Source organism: Podarcis cretensis (assembly GCF_951804945.1).
Source record: "Podarcis cretensis genome assembly, chromosome: 12".
In the NCBI taxonomy this organism is placed as follows: domain Eukaryota; kingdom Metazoa; phylum Chordata; class Lepidosauria; order Squamata; family Lacertidae; genus Podarcis; species Podarcis cretensis.
In genome coordinates this window covers 22,414,001-22,430,804 of record NC_137181.1, presented here as the reverse complement: position 1 = coordinate 22,430,804, position 16,804 = coordinate 22,414,001, and the positions used below count along the sequence as shown (strand labels likewise).

The 16,804-nt window shown below is 40.8% G+C and overlaps 1 protein-coding gene across 6 annotated transcripts in view; it reads right to left on the bottom strand.

The window, feature by feature from the left end:
• Positions 1 to 16,804, bottom strand: part of ARHGAP21 (Rho GTPase activating protein 21) — a 107,528-nt gene that overhangs the window by 18,467 nt on the left and 72,257 nt on the right. For 3 of the 6 annotated variants that reach the window (XM_079947801.1, XM_079947803.1, XM_079947800.1), the window contains exons 7-8: positions 12,747 to 12,776; positions 9,305 to 11,264 (exon numbers count right to left, since the gene is read on the bottom strand). In XM_079947801.1, the coding sequence (XP_079803927.1) occupies positions 9,305 to 11,264; positions 12,747 to 12,776 (1,990 nt within the window). Of the gene's footprint in view, positions 1 to 9,304; positions 11,265 to 12,746; positions 12,777 to 16,561; positions 16,672 to 16,804 lie in introns of those variants that run through there. The other 3 variants (XM_079947805.1, XM_079947804.1, XM_079947802.1) reach the window with 3 other exon arrangements.

The window sequence follows — 16,804 nt, the reverse complement described above, 5'->3', positions numbered from 1 at the left end:
TACATATCCAGCACCTCGTAGTTTCTAGTGCCATAAGAGTCATCCTGCAACAGTCAAGAAAGCCTAAAGATCTTGAGATTCCCAGATTTGCAAAGATGCAGACCAGGCACGTCTTCTAGAAGATAATATTAAGCCTGATCTATGAAATTCTAGAAATAACAGGATAAGCAGTTTTCCTAAACTTTCAATGTACAGGACAAAACTGTACAGCAATCCAGAGCATGAGCATGTTGCACTCTGATCATTAATATGTATTGATTCTAGGTGCTATGCATTTTAATACGCTGTGCTTCTGAAAGGCCCATTGAAATATGCAAGCCTTCACAAACAGAGGTTTATTCTTTTCTTTGAATGAACACATCAGCACGTACTGCATTGTGTTTTCAAAGCGTAATTGATGGCTCTGCTTTAAGGAGGCAGTGCCTGTAGCATCCAAGTTTGGTAGTACATGCACATACAAGCACACAGACTTCTTCAAAATAATAATGACAACAACATTTTCAAGAATAGAAGGACTTAGCTAATTCTCTGACATCTCCCCCTTTAAAACACTGAGACATTGCAGCAAGAGCTTATAGATGGGAGCAAGGCGTGACAATCCAGACTAAACACACATAAACACTTCACAGCTAAATATGAATATTCTTCCTAATGATTAGAAAACTAGACACTTTAAAAGAAGCTGAATAATTAGCTTGCATTCATACAACTGTCACTTATTAACAATGATTTTATTTCTGAATAATTCTTAAAAGCAGGTCTTGAAAACAAGATGCATCCATACTACTCCTACTACTCCTACTGATAATAATAATAATAATAATAATAATAATAATAATAATCTGCCTATCTCGTTGTCCCAGCCACTCTGAGCGGCCCCCAACAAAGTATTAAAAACACAAGTAGACATAAATTATTAACTTCCCTATACAGGGCTGCCTTCACATGTCTTCCAAAAGTTAAAATAGTTGTTTATTTCCTTGACATCTGATAATAATAATAATTTTATTATTATCCAAGTAAACACATTCTCCTCATTAGCTGCTCTTTTAAAAAAAAAGCATTTGGAAGAGCTGTATTTGCAGTTGTTTGGGTGCCTCAAACTCCAACCAGAGTAAAAACCATTTCCTCTCGTACCCAAGAATTAAGGTAATGTGTGTCTAAGAAACAACATGATTTCCCAGAGTACTGTACATGACATTTATCCTACAAAAAAGAGCTTGTGAATCCCTGAAGAATTTGGAGCGGTTATGTCAAGCTTGAATAAATGTCATGCTATTAAAATATCAAGCATTCATTTTACACTGAGCCAACTTCCTATAAACAACTTCAATGCATTTTTTCACATGCTGTTACTAGTCAGACAATTGTAAAATCACACACATACAACCTCTCCCCTCTACTTTTTAATAGGAAGGAAAAGATTAACAGTGTTCACAAAATCATCCATTTGCACTGTCAGGCAGGACAGCATATGGTGCAGTCAGCTGATATGCACAATCTTGACAGAAAACACTGCCCATTTGTTCAGGATGTACATAGCACGACTCCTGCAAAGAGCTTCACTGTGGCCAGTCTGTAAGGTAGTGTGAAGGATGTCAAGTCACAATAGAGGAATTGAAATCAGAATACAGTTTAGAAAGATAAGTATGCTTCTGTTATTTTCATGGAATCCTCAAAACTGCCTAACAGTAAAAATGACAAATTTGCCTAGGCATAGTCTTCTAATTGAATCACACTAAATTTTGCTTGATGTATCTTAATGCAGTAAAATAGGATGCCAGAATCAATTTCGCTTTGGTACTTGAGTAATATGCCAGTAAGCTACATCATACACAGCAGCAAACAGCTATTTCAGACAGTCTGCAGCGATATCAACAAAGCAAAGACACAAACATCAAAAACAAACTTTCATATATTGTGGAGTAATAATCTTTCATACTACTGCCTTCAGTTTAACATCCATTCATAGCTAAGCCTCAACTCTGTAGAGCACCAAATGCCAAGGTGAACTTCCTGCCAGATATGTGTTTTAGAGTTCAACATTATGGCCAGGATCCAAAGTACTGTGCAACTAGTTCTGAACACCCAAGGGCCTTTGATCTGCAGGTTCATGAATAGCAGCCATTCATACAGTATTGACAAACCATTCATGTCACTTTAAGGAGTTTTCAAAGCAGTTTGCAATATGGCACAGAATCCTGAATTTGAAAGGGGAGGGGGTGTCAGAATTTTTGAGCCCTATGAGCCTAGACTATATAATTTTGAACATGAAGACATTGCTACAACCTTTGAATACAGAATCGTGGAATTGTAGAGTTGGAAGAGATCCCAAGGGTCATCTAGTCTAACCCCCAGCAATGCAGGAATCTCAACTAAATCATACATGACAGATGACCATCCTCTGCTTAAAAACTTCCCAAGGTGAAAGCATCAGTCAGAGGTAATGTAAGAAATGGCCATAAGACCATACCACTGTAAGCGGTATGGCAGTCTCTCAAGTAACTTGGTCTCAAGTTGTATAGGGTCTTATATGTTAGTATCAAAACCTGTAACTTGGCCCAATAGCAGGCAGGCAATGCAAAGCCGGCAAATCATGTGTTATATGCTGATGACTGTCTGCTACCATAGGCAGCCTGTCCATCATACTCAGTATTAGATGCAGCCTCAAGGGTAGCCCCACAAAGAGCACACTGCATTAATCCAACCTTGAGGTTACCAACGCATGGACAACTGTGATTCAGTGTTACAATCAACCACAAAGTCTCACAATACCACTGGCATCTTACAGTTCATTCAGGAGGAATTTAAAATAGATAAATGAATGAAACCTGGTTCAGCAATACGAGATATTTTTTATCTCACACCGGAGAGACACTCCGCTGTCACCCGAGATAGATGGATGCTAACAGCCAACAATAACAACAGCAGGCCCAATCAATACCTGTTTACTTGGAAGTCAGTTTAGCTGAACTGAACGGGAGTTACTCCAAAGTAAGTATGTTCAGGGGGACGCAGGTGGCGCTTGGGGACGCAGGTGGCGCTGGGGACGCAGGTGGCGCTGTGGGTTAAAGCCTCAGCGCCTAGGTCTTGCCGATCGAAAGGTCGGCGGTTCGAATCCCTGCGGCGGGGTGCGCTCCCGCTGCTCGGTCCCAGCGCCTGCCAACCTAGCAGTTCGAAAGCACCTCCAGGTGCAAGTAGATAAATAGGGACCGCTTACCAGCGGGAAGGTAAACGGCGTTTCCGTGTGCGGCTCTAGCTCGCCAGAGCTGCGATGTCACGCTGGCCACGTGACCCGGAAGTGTCTCCGGACAGCGCTGGCCCCTGGCCTCTTAAGTGAGATGGGCGCACAACCCCAGAGTCTGTCAAGACTGGCCCGTACGGGCAGGGGTACCTTTACCTTTACCTTTTTAAGTATGTTCAGAAATGCAACCTTATATTCATTATTAAACATCACAGAAATGTGAATGATTCATGGGAATTAGTTTACACTCAAACTTTGAACATTTGTTTTATTATTATTGAACCCTTTTTAATATAGCAGGATCATATTGTATTTGAAAATATTCTTGCTGAAAATGCAAGAAGCAAAGTCTGTATAAAAAAGTTGTTACTGATATTAGAAATCATTGCTTTAAAATTAGCAGGAGCTTTTAGGGGTTATAAGCAGCTGAAAAGTCTAAAAATGGTAGCCAACTAAAACTGATTCAAGTACTATTTTCATCATATTAAAAAGGAGGAGAGAAGAATCTTGGGCACAAGCCAATTCCATTAAAAATCAACATACCAGGCATTTGACAGATTATGGCAAGCTGATTGATGGCCTATTGGATAGAATGTTCTTGTGGCTGAAGCTTTTGTTACTTTTCTACTGGGTTTGTTTATGGGTTATTGGAATGGTTTTATTGAAATGTATTGTTTCATAAACTGTGTCTATTAGCACATGACGTCAATACTCCTCAGTACTTCTTCACTTGCAATGGGTGCGTGGCAAATTTGCATCTTCAGACCCTTCAGCGCTGATGACATCATGGAGACATGTCTCGTATGGCAGGGGCAAGCTGTGTTTACCACCTGATTCTAAGGCACTCTAGAGTTTCAGTTGGATTTGGACTTAAAGGGAGGGGAATGAGCAACCCCTGCTGATCTCTCACCCCAAAGCCACTTTGGGGTTTCTTCTGGGCTAAAAACTTCAGCCACCCAAATTTCAAAACCTTGCTTCCCAAAGATGCTATATGATATCAGAATTTTTTCCTGCAGCTGTTCTTGGAATATTTTAAAAATCCATGGGAACTACTTCTCCCCATGAATCCTTGCACCAAGGATGATGTGAGGATCTGATGGGAGTGCCTACAACCAGCCACTAGATTTTAGGGAAAGAAAAGAGAATGGTGCTGCCAACAGAACTCTTTAACATTTGTTTAATCCATTACAAGCCAAACCCAAAATCTAAATGAAGTTTGCAGTTTGCCTCATAAAGGAGTCAAGTTGTTTCCCCAATTTGGATCTGCAGTGATATTACTAATTGGAAGTAAAAGAGATTCACGTTTGTACGATGAAACCACGATGCCAAGCTGCTGCCACCTTTCCAAAGGGCATACAGTAGTACCTCGGGTTACATACGCTTCAGGTTACATACGCTTCAGGTTACAGACTCCGCTAATCCAGAAATAGCACCTTGGGTTAAGAACTTTGCTTCAGGATGAGAACAGAAATTGTGCTACGGTGGCAGCGGGAGGCCCCATTAGCTAAAGTGGTGCTTCAGGTCAAGAACAGTTTCAGGTTAAGAACGGACCTCCGGAACGAATTAAGTACTTAACCCGAGGTACCACTGTACTAGTTAGACTAGCGGTCCTCTTGAAGAGAACATTAAATCTTTCAGTCCTTATTTCCTATTTTACCTCTCAGCTACAGGGATTGCATTTTCCCCCTTAGAGGCCACAACTTTGTGGTAAAACTATGGTTTGTCTTTTGGCTTACTAGCCATTTAAATATGTTGTTGACATCTTTTCAGAAATCCCTAGTAAGACAGACACACACACACACACACACACACACACACACACACACACACATTAACAGCAGCACAGTGGTTAAAAAGCTGAGCTGAGATGCAATGACAGAATGCCTGAATCAAATTATCACATCTGCCATGAATGTGGGATAGGCTTAGGCAAGAGACCTTCTCTCACTTTCAGTACAGAATCTGTAATTCTGAAAGATTTTTACCTTTTTTAATTAAATGTGCTGAGAAATTTATCAGGACTAATTTTGTAACTTTTTAATCAATCAAAATTTGTTTGTTGCACTGTAACCACTACTGAGTTCATTTTTGCAAATTGTTTTGTACATGCAGAAGCTGCTATTCATATCCTTATTAGTTTGGCTGCAACATTTAGTCAATCCATTGGCCAAATGAATCAATTAAAATATTTGGGTCAGCAGATGTTTTAAATGAGATTCTTTAATGGTGCTTATCTTATGAAAACTGCAGATGGCAAGCACCATCTTCTACACTTTCTCCTCTATCTGAGAGAATGGGAAGTGACCATTCATGCATCACCTGACAACAAAGAAAATAAACTTTTTTCTCTTTAGAACTATTGCTTTTTCTCATGTACATACATATGTAGATGGGGCATTATTGTTTTGCTTGTTATTATGCTATGTATTCTTGTGTATATCACCCTGTCATATTTGGATTAAAGGTGGTATGTAAATTTAATAAACATAAAAATAATAATCAATTAAAACAACTATGATTTATTTAATTAGGTGATAGTAAAGGTAAAGGTTTGACCAAACTGCGGGAGGCGGTGGAAGATAGAAGGGTCTGGCGTGCTCTGGTCCATGGGGTCACAAAGAGTCGGACACGACTAAATGACTAAACAACAACAAAGGTAAAGGGACCCCTGACCATTAGGTCCAGTCGTGGCCAACTCTGGGGTTGCGGCACTCATCTCGCTTTATTGGCCAAGGGAGCCGGTGTTTGTCCACAGACAGCTTCCGGGTCATGTGGCCAGCATGACTAAGCCGCTTCTGGCGAACCAGAGCAGCACACGGAAACTCCGTTTACCTTCCCGTCATAGTGGTACCTATTTATCTACTTGCACTTTGACATGCTTTCAAATTGCTAGGTTGGCAGGAGCAGGGACTGAGCAACGGGAGCTCACCCCGTCGCGGGGATTCGAACTGCCGACCTTCAGATTGGCAAGTCCTAGGCTCTGTGGTTTAACCCACAGTGCCACCCACGTCCCTAATTAGGTGATAGTCTCAATTATATACTAAGTGACTGTGATTCAATGAACCATATTCCTTATTCCATGCACTCCTGAGTCTTTGGGCTTCTCTTTCTTAAATTTATATGCCTGCCCACCTCTACCCCCAGTGCCACAAAACAAATCACAACTAAAGCTCAAAAGCAGTTTATGGCATGGGAACTACTTTTCAAAGGAAAACTTGTTTTAAAATCCCATTGAGGATGTCTAAGGGCTTAGCACATCTAAGTAGCTCCCTGGATCCAAACCAAACTAAATAGGCCAAGTTAAACTAGCACTTATAGAAAACTATTAAAATTCTTTAAATAGGTTTTTTTTTAAAAAAATCATTAAGGCCTCCTAGAAATAAAATACATCACAGCAAGGTCTTAAAAGGGTTTGGGTTAGTAGTAGCAATCAGGTCAGCAGTGACATGTAGTACTGTGTCTTTACTGTATATTTAATTCTTTGCATATCTAAGATTTTGCAGAAATTAATAATGCTGACATAAGGTGCACCTGGTGAGGAGGGGATAGATGTTAGTAAGAGGCTACTGCCTCTGAGGGGAAAGCATGCACTGGGTGGAATTGGCCATCTAGCAGCTGAATGCCTGCACACTGCTATTCCAGCCATCTACTGTTTTCAGTATAATCTCTCCTGCAGTCTTAAGCAGGGATGGCTAACATGTCACCCTCATATACTGCTGGACCACAACTCCCATCGTCCCTGACCATTGGGCCATGCTGGTTGGGCCAATGCAATCTGGAGTCCAAAAATATCTAGAAGGTTCATGGGGCAAGCCTTCCCAGTAAAAACAAATAAATTATGTCTGATCTGAAAATGTCCACTTACCTATTCACCTACCTGTGTAATGCAGGCTAGGAAGCTCTTGCCATTTTGATAGGTTGTTCCCTCTTTCATGCCATTAATATACCACAAGTAGGTCCAAAACATTATACAGGCTTTCTAAGTCTATTTGGGAAATTGCACAATTTCCCTCACTGCTGCTTGCTGGACATGGGTGCTGTGCGGCAACTAAAACTTGACAATGAAACTTGAGTATTTTAGAGAAAATTCCTCCCATGAACTTCAGCGGAAGAACAGCATATGAATTATGTCTGTCAACCAATTAAAGAACTGTTAGTCAATTAGCAATGTGAGTTTAAGTGAATTAATTTACTGATTAATTGATTAAATTGAAAACCCATCTATTTTTACCAGGCCTTTGTTGGGTGGGGTAGTTGGTTTCACTTTACGACTGGTTTTACTTTATGACTGGTTTTAATTTATACTATTATACCTTGCCCTGGTATTGCACTGTGATTAAAGTAAAGTTAAAAATATTTTACTATTAATTTATAAAATGGGTTATAACCAGTGTTAAGTCATAGGCAGACCTACTGAGATCAACTGACTTAGGTCTTAGTTTGTTATCACCCCCCAAAAATGTTCATAAATATGTATGTGAGGAAAACCAATAATTCTGAAGCCATAAGTATACTTACTGCATTATTAGACAATGCATGAATATCATATAAGACATTATCTTAGAAGAGGCATTCCCTGCTTTGTATGTGAAAGAAGGGGGGATGCCTCTTAAGACTAATTAGCATCTGCTGTTTTACAAACATCTGCATTAAATAGAATAAGAATGTTAATTAGGGCAGCTGTTTAAACAACTGCAAGGTTAACCAATCAATAGATTCAATACTGCAGCCCTAATATAAATTATTGCCATCTACTTTGCTCTTCTTAATCTCTCCAACAATGTCATGACTTAACTGACCTTCACATGTATCAGCAGCTACTGTCAGCTCTCTGTGCACCTATGCTGCAGCACACCTGTGCATTGAGATATTCTTAGGAAACCAACTTACAACCTGAGTTAAAGTATAACTGTCACAACCACAGCCTCAGAAAGCACATATGTAAGCATCTGAAAGCCTGATTAATGTTAACAGTACATCAAGTGCGTAACAACAACAACAACAACAACAACAACAACAACAACAACAACTTGTACTTCGCCCCCACCTCTACCAATCCCACTTTCAAATTTATTCAACATATTGCTATGACCTTCACTTGCCAGTTCCTCCATGGGGGCCTCTTTTATTACATAACAAGCACAATCTTCTATTCCTTGCTTCCAAGGCTGCAAACCGACAAGCACACTACTCCCACACCACAATTCTTCAATATCTTCTTGACCTCTATGTTCTTAATATACTGTCTGGCTTTCCCATTTCTGCTTTTTCTCCTTACAAATTACCTTATATATTTACTCTAGGGTTTTAAAGATATGTGCACATATACAAATTCAATTGTTTCTGTTTTACAAAGCTTTGCAAAAGATTGATGGCAATGACTGAGCTAAATAAGTAAGAGCCACACATGGCAATACAGATTCATTCACATAATTGCAGAATAAACCTTTAAAATCACTTGTAGCAGTGAGGGTGTATAGCAAAACTTTTTAAATTAAATATTAACTTCTTAAGCATTTATCATGTCACAAAAATGCCTGCTACTGTTTTTATAGGTAAATACATATTAGATGCAACACAGAAAATTAAGCATGTTTATGTTCTGTTAACATCAGTGGGATTAAGACCCCATCACTTACACCAAGTTGCATGGGAGCAGTTTCCCCATGGCATTTCTGCATACAACTGTGATGTGTCTGTGGATACCAGAACCAGGAAAAGGTCTAATGGCACAGGTTGCTCACATCCCTAGGAGGGGCAGTGCTAATCAGGAGAAAATCTTTCCCCAGTCAAGTAGTTGCAATAATCATACATACACTGTAGTCACACTGGAAAACATTACAGGAAAACAGCTCCCACACATGTACCTGTGAAACGGGCCTAGAAATACTGGAGCTGAACATTGTATTTTCTAGATTATACCTGCAAAAATTATGAAACTCAAATAAATTAACCAGAATGATGCATAATAATTTAAAATATATATAATAATAAAACCAAGTGGCAGATCCAAAGCCATGTATTAGAAGCAGAGAGATGAAAACCAAAGGTTTAGCTCACCTATGAATGGAATGCATGCCAAGGAATCACCAGGTGTGCTGGCGCTGGAAGCTTTCCTTTCTTCTATTATTTTTATATGGACCTCTCGACGTGCATCATTGGGCAACCAACAAGTAGTCTCCGGGGCTGGCTCTTGATCATTTACCGCTAAGATGTAGGACTGATGCCGCAAAGGCTGTGGTGTCTGATGGCCAGAAGGAGACTTTTCTCGCAAGACAACTGCTTCTGTATCCTCATCTACAACATCCCTTGGATGGCTCTCGGATTCTTTTATATTTTCCTTTTCAAAATCTTGAACCTTCTGTCTAATAGAGACATCCAAGTTAACAGAGGTAGTTAAATGCTCACTCATCTGTGGGACAAATTTGGCAGAAGCTAAACAGGTAGTAGGGGATAGAGTACTCGTGTCTATTTCTGTTTTGTGGCCTGGCACACTTTTTGCTTGTATCCTTGATTGTTGATTCAACAAACCACTGTTGTACACATGGTTTAGTTCTCTTTGGTCTGCGGTAGTAACACTATCCAGGCTCTGATTAAGGGAAAGCGACGGTTTTGCTGCATAGGGTACAGAAGTCTTCAATGAGTTGCTTCTTGTGCTTCTAGCTATTGAGTGAGATGATCTTTCCTGAAAAACGGTTGTAGCCTTTGAAGTTCCACCAGAGGTTGGCAAATCTCTGGCAGGCTGCTGTGATTTTACATCAGGTGGAGCCTTCTGGAACTGTGGGGTTGACCCTAAGGCTCTGCTGTTTATTCGTCTACCATCTGAGCCATAAGCACCCGGAGCCACAGAAAAATTTGAGCCTCGAAGAGACAAGTGAAATGCATGCTGCCGGGGTCTCTCATAAATACCTCGCCGATCATCTTGCTCAGTAAAGCCAGTCCACTTGTTAGTCTTTTTTCTGTCTCTGTTTGAATCTGCAACAAGATTCTCAGTGTGAAAATTTTCTAATGTTTCACTCTGCTTTCCTAAATAGTCCCAAGACTGTGTCCTGTGATTCCGGGGGCTGATAGATGGTGAGGTTAGAGCATCTTGAGAGGCACTCCTTGGCCACTCCTTCAACAATATAGGATCTTCAAGTCTTTCCTGGGACACACTCCTTTGCCGTATCTGAATGGACTGTGGGACCCTATCATGAGAGGTGCTTCTGCGTCGTACCTGTGAAACACTGCGATTTGGTACCACTTGATTATAATCTGTTGTGTTCTGAGATGCTGCTCTTAAACTATCTAACCTTTCCTGTATGGTTCTGCAGCCATACATGTGCAAACGTCTATTATCAATGTACTCTTTGTAGGTTTTGTAATTTTTCCAGTCTATGGTTTGGTGGGCATTTGGAGAAGTGTAGTGATTGGTAGTGACAGAGGGAGAACCTGCACTTTGAGTAGGAGATCTAGTATTTGAGATCCCTTCTGGATGCCCTCCATAGCTTCCAGACTTGCTAGCTATTCCATTGGGATCTACTGGCCTTGTGAGTGGCGTCTGAGGAAGTACAATGGCAGTGGGCATTGGAGAAGGTGGTGATGTGGTTCGTGCTTTTGTTTTTATAGTGGTTTGTTCCTTAAGACCATATCTTACTTCCTCTATCCGGTGTGATGGACCAGTATGATTTATTCTACAGGATGACAAGTCTACAGCCTTCTCGGAAGGCACAACAACAGTTCTTACAGTCTCGTTGTTGCAAACACAGACAGCTGTGTTAGATTTTGCAATATCTGTTGGGGATGGAGGCACTTGTATTTCCATTCTGTAGGCCTTTTCTGGTTGTGCTGATGTCCGTACAGGTCTACTAGGTGGCTGCTTACCAAGTGAAGAGTCAGGAGGTGCTTTCTCAGTATCTTGTGCCTTGACAGAAGGTGGAGATGCTAACCGAGGATAACATATTGGTGGTGGTTCAGGTATGTTGCGGGCATTACCACTGTAAGCTTCATTGCCTTTCAGGTAGGCATCTTGGGAATATGCCTATACAAAGAGGATTCAAAAAGAAATGAAATTACTAAAAATGTGAATGTGAAATCATCACCATGTTACAGGGAGATGAATCCAGTAGACAGCTAAATCCCTTGAAGGGCAAGGACCTCTCATATGAAACAGCTCTTTGCTACAGGTATCGGTTCAAAGAACAAGAAGTGTCAAATGCCTTCGTTATTACTCCCTGTGTATGAAAATATACAATGGAAAGTCTCCACAAAGTATTAAGCATGTTTTATATAAGTCAAACAGCAAATCCCAGCAACTAATGGCAGCTGATTAAGAGAACACAGAGATTTGTAAGCATAAACCCAAACCAAGTATTTCTGTTCATACACATCCTCAAACCCAGCTTCACAAATTCCTCCTTTTGATCTTTTTTTATGGTGGAAGCTAAAATTATGCAGCAATCGACAGGTTAAATAAGGAATTCTGTTAGCCTCAGAAAATGTGCAGCTCTTTGCCACATAGAGAAAACATATAGCCTATGTAAATACTATTGCATTCAATACGGATTGCTTTTCTAAAAGGTACAATTACTATATCTAATGGGAGTAGACAGTGGCAATGTCTTTGTTGGCAGCCAACGCCCACCCTCCTTCCAAATAATCTTACATGTTACTTATTCCATGAATTCCATACTACTAACAGCAGTGCCATTTTTTAACCCAAATACACCACCAACATACATGCTCAGGCAGCTATTTATAAGCACTTCCTTAGAGTGGAATGCAGACTATCACAAGCCACATATTCTTTAGGTGCTTCACAATTTCCATCTTACCTTGCATTTTAAGAACCCGACTCCTAAGGAAACCATTTGCTTTACATATTGCATGTTTCCCTTGCATCAAGACATTTCTGAAACCATCGTACAACTAACGATGCAAGATCTGCCCGGAACATACAAATGCTATTATTTTAGACTTTGCCATCACTTCCTTTAGTGGCAATATGAAATTAAAAGAGCTGACAGCACACAGCTTGCCAATGCACAAATCTTTCCCAAACATTTTTTTTTTTAACACTGCTTAGGTGTGGTATCATATTACAGCGTTTCCTGCTTAAATCATAACATGCTCCATTCAGCCAAATCAACATGCCCTGCCTTAGCATTAGACAGGTTGTAAAAGCCCAAATGCAGCCATAAACATCAGACTAAGAGCAAAGTGCTGAGGATGAGAAGGGCGAGGTACTTAAAACACACGGCTGCAATAAATATCACTGGCAGCATTAGTTAAGTGCAAACGAAATATTAAAAGCAAACTGGCAAGAAATAAACCAAGTAACTAAGAAAAACACAGGCACACATTAAAAGGTAACAGAATCAATATTACAACTGATATTCAGCTAACCAGCAGATCTAGCTCGCTTTCAGCAACTTGCAGGCTTTAACAGTCCAGCATCTTGCAGATCTACCAAGAAACACATGCCTTACAAAAATCAGAGAAATGGCTACAGTACATTTCTTACCAGTGCTGTGACATCCTTTGAAAACTGCAGCTGACAGAAAACAGGAAAACATAGTAAAAGCTGCTTATGGGTGTAAAGACAGAATTATGTGGTCATGTTGAAGCGGGATACACAGCAAGCTAAAAATACATCTACACCGATTTCTCTGGAAGATACCAATAGAGGTAAAGGGCAGTGGAGCATAAACAATAACTTCAGCCTCCTTGTGAGCATGTCTGTCTCAGGCTTTTACCTGCTTCTTGCATTTATTCCCTAGCCTTCCAGAAAAATAAAATACAGTTGTGCTGTGTTGCTTCAGTGCATCTTTTCTGCTGCAAACGGAGCCCTCTGGTTGTGCTACAAGGCGTCCCTTCTACTAGAGCAACATAACGGTCTTTCATCTCCCCTGAGCTGCTACCATCCCTGCTTCCAGATGACGAAACAAGGGTTTCATTATGCATTTAAAATCCATGCACCCCTTCCCCACATGCATCGGAACAGAACCACAAGCTGTCAGCTGACTGCAGCTGCTTTCATACTCTACGTCTGACATTAGAAGGATGATTTCAGAATAATCCTCAGAGAAAAACAGCCTCCCCATGTGATCGTTTTCATTTTGTATATCTTTGGCGTTTCTTCAGAGACAGGCTGTGCTTCCAATTGCAAGGTGCATGCTAATACAGCTGTCTGATTTTTGCATGCTTTCTCATGACGGAAAATGGGGACTCTGCATTCGTGTACTTTTCAGATTAGGAGGGGGAAATAGGAAAGCAGACATAGATGCATGAAAAAGCAAGCTGTGGTACAGTCTAAGGAAACAACACATCCGCTCACACTCTGAAATATGCCAATACTGCCTCCCTAGTCCAATTTAGGCATATATACTCAGCCCAAATCTGCAGGTTTGCAAGATACCCTACTTAAAAACCACAAAAAATGCACCACATTAGCTCTGCCTGAATATATATATATAATCTGGGAATGACTAAAATGATAAATTATAGGAAATGAACCAGTTTTGTATTAATGAAGGGAAAGGAAATTCGAAAGTATATCAGAATATAGCATAGTTCTTCTAAATAATTATTTTAGTATATATTTTCATTATTTTTAAAGTCAATGAAGAGCATTTTTTAAATAAAAAAATATTCAATTTACAGCTTCAAGTTCAAAACTGCTTAATATAAAATAAATATACAGCAGGGGTGGGGAACCTGTGGACTACAATTCCCATCAGCCTCAGCCAGCATGGACTGAGGAGAGTCTATAGTCCAGCAATCAATGGAGAGCCATAGGTTTCCCACCTCTGTGGTACACAGGGTAAAGTCTTCCCAAGGCTGGTGCAAGGCATAGTACCTCCTGGGAAAGCCACTTCTAGCCCTCCTCTCTTCTTCTCTCCCCCTCACTTTTGACAAGTTTTGCTGCTAATGTGGCAGCTTGCCTATGCTTCCTCACTGTGGAAGGGATTCACTCCTCAGAATGAGTTACAGATAGGTAGCCGTGTTGGTCTGCCATAGTCAAAACAAAAAAAATTCCTTCCAGTAGCACCTTAAAGACCAACTAAGTTAGTTCTTGGTATGAGCTTTCGTGTGCATGCACACTTCTTCAGATACACAGTGTATCTGAAGAAGTGTGCATGCACACGAAAGCTCATACCAAGAACTAACTTAGTTGGTCTTTAAGGTGCTACTGGAAGGAATTTTTTTTCCTCAGAATGAGACATTCTAAGTGAGGTGGCTCAGGAAAGGACCTGCCCTGCCGCTGCTTTTCTTATGCTTCTAATTATTTTTTAAAACAGGAATTTCTAGCCACCATGAAAAATGAGAGGCAGCAGCACGGGCAACCTCACTCAGAATACATCACTGGGGAAGGAAATCCTTTGTCAGAGCAAGGCATGAAGAGGGTGGACACTCCAGTGACCCCAGAAAAAGCCAAACGGTTGACAGCATCTGAAGCAAGTGTGCGGGTGCCTGGGAGGCACCAATTTGCCGCCTCCAGTCCCTGAAGTAATTAGCTGAGTTTGTCCAATGCTAAGGCCACCCATAAGCCTTTCCACACTGTTAACAATAGAGGCAAACCCAGATTAAAATCAGCTGAACTTGGATCCTACTAAAATCAATTGGACAAATTAATAATGACTTTGGTCTTATTGATTTTGATGCAAATTTATGGCATAATCTCGAGAGGAGCAAAGTACAGTAGCTGAGTGACTACCACTTCCAAAACCCTGCTGGCTTCATGCTGGTCAGGCTGGAGGTGGGCTTACCCTCTTCCCTCCCACACGTGTAAGGTAATTTAAAACAAATAAAAGGGGGGATTAAATATGTCCCTTTACTTATTCTACACATCTCCATTCCACTGGTACTGCCTCTCTCCGATGTCACTAGTGCTAACCTGTGATTTATTTATTTTCATATCTGGAGCACAGGGGAAACACATCATGCCACAGAGGCTATAAGAAGATACAGGACTTATACACCTCTAAATCAACCAGCTACGTCCTAGCTTCTGGATCTGCCAAATGATATGTAGAACTGTAGAGCTGGAAGAGACCCCGGGGTCATCTAGTCCAACCCCCTGAAATGAAGGAATCCTGCCCACAGCCACCCTTGGGTGGGCTCGAACCACCAACCTTCTGGATTACAGCCAGACGCACTGCCCCACTATGCCATGAGGTTTTCATGGACACTAATATGCTACTGAAGTTATTCAGTATGACTTCACAAATCAAAGTACAAAAAACGTAGATGGTCCCGTAACTGTTTAGACCAAAAGTATCCTCACAGACCACAGAAGGCCATAAGCCTATCCACAAACAGACACACAGCCATTCACTGTCACAACTGCTTTGGTTTATTGAAATGGACGCTAGCAAATTCTGAGCATGCCTGATAGAAGAAAACCTGGAGATTTCTAAGAGCAGCTGTGGTAGCATGTCCCCATAGCAACAAGCTGCGGAAATTAAGCTTCTAGCCAAGATCCAATTAAAACACACACAACTGAGGAGGCCGCACCCTCTGAGGGGAAAGGCCTCAAAGTAACTAGGGAATAAATAAATAAAAACCAAAGTAACTGGTGGGGGAAACCCGTGTAGGGTGTGTCCCTTACAAGGCACCCAGCCTCCAAACACTGGTAACGGAAAGAAATATTGTACATGGGTTATAGGCCTAGTAGGCCTTTCCATTTGTGCAATCTGAAGGTTTGAGGCCTTGCCCTTCTTGACTGGCAGTAATGGACTTGCCACCCCGAACCTCCTAAGTAGTGAATGCTTTACCGATGGGAAGGGCAAGTTCATACTGTCTCAAAAAAAAAAAAGGCTATTCGAAGGCCTTTACTGAAGAAATCAAATTTGCACTTCCAACCATCCTTGATAGTTATCACACAGTACCCAATGCATCATTTTAATTTAATTTAATTTTTTTAGTAGGATGATAGAGTAGTAAATGGCCTTAAGGAGAGCCGGAGGAAACAGATGATATAGGTTTGTTTCTAATCTGGCTTTTATTTATTTATAAAAGCATTGATATACCCCCATCTCATGTAAAACACCAAAGTGGTATGCAACAATGTATACAAATGAAACAAAACATAAAAGCACCACGAAAAATATACAAAACAATCATTAAAATGACTGCCTAATCCACAGAAAAATTAAACTGAATAGGCCAGCTAGTATAAAGGGTCTTCAAGAGATCTCTGGAAGTTAATCGGAATCTCTTCTCGAAAAGTATTCTGTCTCCACACAAGATCGCCCTGGTGGATTATTTACACTGGGGAATGGATAAGGAGATTGAGACCCTATTGATTCTTATGGACCTCTCAGCGGCTTACAGTACCATTAACCATGGTTTTCTTCTGGGATGCCTTGCTAGATTGGGTCTGGAGAGACTCAGGTTTTTTCCTGGCTTTTGAGCTTTGGTTTATTCAGTTGCCGCAAGGTTCTATTCTATTCCCATTTGAAAAACAACAACAGGAAACTGCTGGCGGATGAGGAATCATCCAGAGATTTGAGTTACTGACATCTGCAGGCAGATGACACACAACTCTATCTCACATTTCCATCTGCTTATTCCAAGGTA